Source organism: Glandiceps talaboti, chromosome 6, assembly GCF_964340395.1.
Source record: "Glandiceps talaboti chromosome 6, keGlaTala1.1, whole genome shotgun sequence".
NCBI classification, from domain to species: domain Eukaryota; kingdom Metazoa; phylum Hemichordata; class Enteropneusta; family Spengelidae; genus Glandiceps; species Glandiceps talaboti.
The window spans coordinates 5976819-5982332 of record NC_135554.1 but is presented as its reverse complement, the minus strand read 5'-3'; the positions used below and the strand labels follow the sequence as shown (position 1 = coordinate 5982332).

The window sequence follows — 5514 nt, the reverse complement described above, 5'->3', positions numbered from 1 at the left end:
GACTTTACGATACTAGTAACACTGACAAAAATCCAAACCGCAATAGATGCAAAATGTATCTATAGACAGATAGTCGAATGCGTCATTATGGAATTATCATACCGAAAAAGATATTTTCACACAAAAAATTACCACTAACATTCCATGCAGTGTTTTGTATCAATGTATCAGTAAGTTCAGTCTGTTCACATATGACTGTACTCTGTGTCAAGTCGATATTTACAACAACGACTATCCTTTCCCATTGAAAGTTCTTTGGTTTGAGAAAAAGTAAATGGAGAGCTATGTGACAATGATTTAGTTGCTTTCCCACGCTTGAAGTTTCCCCGAGATGACTTTGAGACAGTTTGGCTGCATCCTGTCGAAGGTGGGAATGAGTTTAGGGGACGACAAAGGGTTGTTAATCTGTTGATTCGCACCAAAGATTAACAACGATTTACTGCACAGACAGACGACAAACAACTATAAACATGCTTTTTGTTTTTCAACATTTTGTCTTAGACGCTGTGAGAAGAATATGTTCCAGTATGGAGACAAAAATAGACGGCTGGGGCGAATAAATCATAAGCAATCAAGAGATGTTTATTGAACACTTGGACACCAAAATAGATTCATTAATTTCAGAAAAATTAAAGAAACACATCAGTGAGGAAAAGAGTGTTAAAACACCAGCAGAGCTAAGTGTAAGTACTACATTCATATCACAGGTTGTCATTTACTGAGTTACTGTTCCCTACTGACACATCACTCTCCTTATACACAACAAAGGCATTGCAGTGTTGCTATACACTTGTATATACTCTTAGTTTTATCATGGATGTATTAGCCTCACTAATAACTCAACCTGACAGGTATGTCTTGTGAAGAATTTGGCAATTGATACTTAAGGGAACAAGCAGCAAATATTGTTTTTTACAGTCTTTTTTTTAGTACAAAATTAAATAAGACAGCCTCCTTTAAGTAAACAACAAGATTTGTACAGGGTCATCTTACTTTTGTATGCTGTTAAATTAACAATTACATCATTTAGATAGGAGATCAGAAAAAAATAGTGACCACTTGTAATTCTTGTTTTCAGTGGCTGTTAAAAACCGCTATGAGTGAAATTTCGAGAGAATGAGAATGCTGAATATGGAAAGAAACAGAAAGAAAGGAGGAAGATGAGGAGTAGACAGTACAAGGTAAATAATTGTCATGAATAACTTAAAATTAGCATTCATAGTGATTATTAATATATAGGGGATTATGGCGCTAATCTGTGCATTTGTGGGGAAATAATTCAAACTGCTGTATGGATCATCAGCTTCTGGGTATAGTTTTCAACATTTGTCTGTACCCTGAGAAACACTCGGGTCATGAAACATGTATGAATTGTTTGTGAATGTCGTAGGATGGTAACTTGGTACAAAAGTTAGTTGAAAATCAATCTGTTTGTTTCATAGAGTGTAAAACCTTTCAAAATGAGACAAATTCTCCTGCAAACAGCTGTTTAGATTGTGTGTCACTCAGGATTATGTGTGTACAACCCAAACAGGGAATGTTTGGGTAAAGGCATGACTGTCTGGTCCTATTTTTGCATACTAGTATGAATGTCTGTATCTTTTGGGGTGGAGATTTTGTGATGACTCACTGGCAAGTACTCACCAAAACATAAACATTCCCTATCTGGGTTCTTCACATATAATCGTGAGTGACACACAATCTAAACAGCTGTTTAAGGAGAAGTTGTCTCATTTTGAAAGGTTTTTATGTTCTGTGAAACAAACATTGATTTTCAACTTATTTGTGTACCAAGTTACCATCCAACGACCATAGGTTGCAACAGGCATGTAAAACTTGTAATTGATTGAGTGGTTGATTTATCATTTAATTGATTGAATGATTATTTTTTGTGATGAAATCTTATTTTGTGTGGATGTTTACACTCAATGCATAATGCGATAATTGGGCAAATAACCAGTGAGTTTGTACTGGATAAACAAGCCACTAATTAATGTAAAGCTGATAATCTCTGATAAGACATTGCATGATAGGAAAGATGAAAAAAACAGTAAGAGGAAAGAATAATCATAACTTTATTTGAAATGTAAAGAAATAATATTAGAAATACAGAAAATCATGAGAACAAAACCCTGTGTAGGTACATAAACTTTGATAAAGCATATTTTCACAGCAACCCATTTGTAGGTATTTATGAGATTGGGGTTGGATTTAGATAAGAGGAAGATAATGGACAATATGTCTTTATTTAGGCAGTAAAGAGATATACAGTTGAAAGAGAGAAAATGAAAAAAAAGTTTCGCCACATTTTACCACAAGGTTTATATCGTCACAAATCAATGAGTTACTTTATCAATATCATATACAAGGTAAGATTCATTTCGCCACAGAAAAATAAACAATCAATCAGTTACATGGTCGCAGGTCCCTGTGCTATGACATACACAAATATGTGCTTCATGACCCGAGTATTTCTCAGAGTACAGAAAAAATACTGAAAACAATAACCAGAAGCTTGTGCTGTGTACAGCAGTTTGAATTTCCCACATTTGCAAAGATTAGCCATATTCCTCTTTATATGTCGGGTTGCTCTTTCTCTCTCTACTCAAGATGACCATGTGTCTTTTCTATTGTTGACTGTGCCTTTGCCTTATTCAATCACCAGAAGTTTGTATATATACATACGAAAAAATACCGCTAATCACACTAAAGGGCAATATCAATTATCACTATTAATACCACTATTAATATTTATTTCTGATAACAATATTAGTAATCTAAACTATACCAAATGCTCTCAATATACAAATAAAGTAATCAAATTGATATTTATCTTGATTTTCAAAGATTGTAATGATTCAGTTCTTTGACTGGTATTTAATATATCAATCATGATGATGAGCCACGTCATCTTAAAAAATCAAGATAACTTTCTTTTTCAGTTAAAGCAGCTTAGAATTTTGACTATGTTGATAGTAAGCTCTGTCTTGTGTGTGAAGTATTTTTCATTTTAATGAACTTGTAACTCACTAAAACATTATCTTTTCAAACAGATGATGAAAAGACGAGAGGCAAAACTGATTGAGGAGGAAAGGACTGTGTGGAAGGACGTTAGAGCTGAACTGATGAGCGATGAAGAAGTAGAGGAGGATGGTACAGTGAATGTGTGGCTGCCGAAATGGCGTACACGTGAATTAAATGCCATTATAGACAGACTGAATGCACGTTTGAAAAAGTGTCCAAAAACTTCAAAGTTAATGAAAAGGCGAACATATGTTGGAACTTCAACGAGAGAAAGGCCTTCGAGGCCGTATCCCATCGCTCTAGTTAGTCATGCCTGAGTATAGAGTATAGACGTATAGGTGAATCATAGGTGTCCGTCAACTTTTTTTATTTTCACCATCTTCTCCGACAGTAACGGCCAGAATACTTCGATATTTGGTGTGCATGTTCCCTGGGATGAGGCTATTCAGATTTGTTCATGCCAAGTTGATCTGTGCTTTTTTAATTTTTTATGATTTTTTTTCAAAAATGATATTTTCATCATCTCCTCAAATACTACTTGTCAGATTGCTTTGATAACTGGTGTGTTGATGCACAGAGGGTAGCTTACTCAGATTTGTTCATTTCAAGTCAGCACGTCTTCTTTTCTATTTTTGATGATTTTTTTTTTGTAATTTGTAAAAAAGATTAATATGTTAATGAGCATTATGACTGACACCATATTGGAAATCAGTCCACAAGACTTTAAGTAAACTGCCACTTTTCAAAAGACACTATTGACGTCAAACAAGCAATATAAAAAAAGACATGAACGTGTCTTGCCATTTCCAAAATGCAAATATTTGGCAAGTAAAAATAATTAAAATAATTACAACTTTGCATTATGTTTTTCGTATCTTTCCCCGTTTTACATATAAATCCGCAATGGTTCTCTCTGGTCATGCCAGTGGTTAGCCCTGCTTACATATGATAGGCGGTGCACGAGTCTATATTGCTGACTTGACTCTAAACAAATAGTAGGGACAATTGTCAGAATCGAGTCCCAGATTACTCTGTATTCAAGCACGACTAGTCAGTGATCATACCGGGACTGCTTTGAGTACGAGCGGGGTGAGGCATGTTGAGGTATTTTGTTCAGAATTATAAATATTGCGAAATGTCAAGTACAAGGTTTAAATACAATGGAATGATGAAAAAAAATTGGTCGAGCTCTTTTGATTGTGTAATGTCTTTTGCTATTTTTAATTTTTTTGTAATAAATATAATTCAATTTAACTTACCTGTGTTTATCAAGTTTTTGTAAATTTGTGATATTGTGTGAGTGTTGTTATAGTTGATTGCATTGAGTGTGAGCTACAAACATACAGAGAATAAAATAGTTGTAAAAGAGTTACCTGTAGGATAAAGGAACTCGCTGTCATTGATTACCATTTGGAAAGAATATGGTGATAAAAACTAGATCTAAAGAAGAGTGAGAATGAACCCAATATTTTATCATTCAAATGTCAAGCAGACGTGCCTATGCACATAACCATGAAAGAGACCCCTTGCCATCCATGACAGAAATGAGACTCTTAATATGAATATTGATGAATATAGGGATAATATTTAATTGCCAGAATCCAGTAGTGGATATTGAGAAGGATTCTCATTTAGATATGAATATTCATTAATTTAATATTGATTTTAAGGATTGACCTCCATTTATATTCATTCATGACTTTCTTCGGAATCCAGCAGAATCCAGTACTGGATAGAACAATGGATTCTAAATGTTCCATATCCAAGGGAATCCACCATTGGATAGTTGATGGATTCTCTACAGAATCCATAACATATACCACAGGATTCTGCTGGATTCTTACAGTATCCAGCATAGAATCTAAAGGAATCCATGATGGATTCAGCCCTTTTCACACAGTGATATATATGTATACGTTATTATACCAAATCCATCACTATACATGTATCCAGCAGTTTGATATCCACTATACAGTTGTCATGTGCTATCAAAGTGTCTTAATGTTGGCACTTCGTCAAACATACTTTTACCTCTGTTTGTACACGGGTCAATCAAACTGCCATATGTGTCATCGAAGTATTGATGTGATATTTCTGAAATCATGTTTGTACTTGTTTCCCATTTCATAGGGGTAGTCATTATATCGGCATTGGTACTAATTATACATGGTTTGAAACGGGTGACATATCACCATCACATACATTTAATACATTAGTCGGATACTGGTAGTCTGGTAAATATAGGTCACTTTAGGAAATGTTACTCCCACTTTTAACCGTGACGTGCAAAGAGGTTAAACGTGAAGGTCATATTCATTTATTACATTTTCAACTGTGTTATGTTTACCAGATTCTTTTATATATCTCTAAAATTGTTGGGTTCTACTTAGCAACACACTATATAAATCGTTGTAACATTTGACAAGTTGTCAGGTAAGGTAAGAAAGTTAACATACGTTTACCACTCGTTTACAGAGAGGGTAAATCAAA

General features: G+C 34.4%; 1 protein-coding gene across 1 annotated transcript; it reads left to right on the top strand.

The window, feature by feature from the left end:
• The first annotated feature begins 560 nt into the window (after positions 1-560).
• Positions 561-3432, top strand: LOC144436057 (uncharacterized). The gene is made up of 3 exons (XM_078124714.1): positions 561-683; positions 1079-1181; positions 3054-3432. Exons 2-3 carry the CDS (start codon positions 1161-1163, stop codon positions 3339-3341), a joined length of 309 nt encoding a protein of 102 aa, XP_077980840.1. The 5' UTR covers positions 561-683; positions 1079-1160; the 3' UTR covers positions 3342-3432.
• The last annotated feature ends 2082 nt before the right edge of the window (positions 3433-5514 follow it).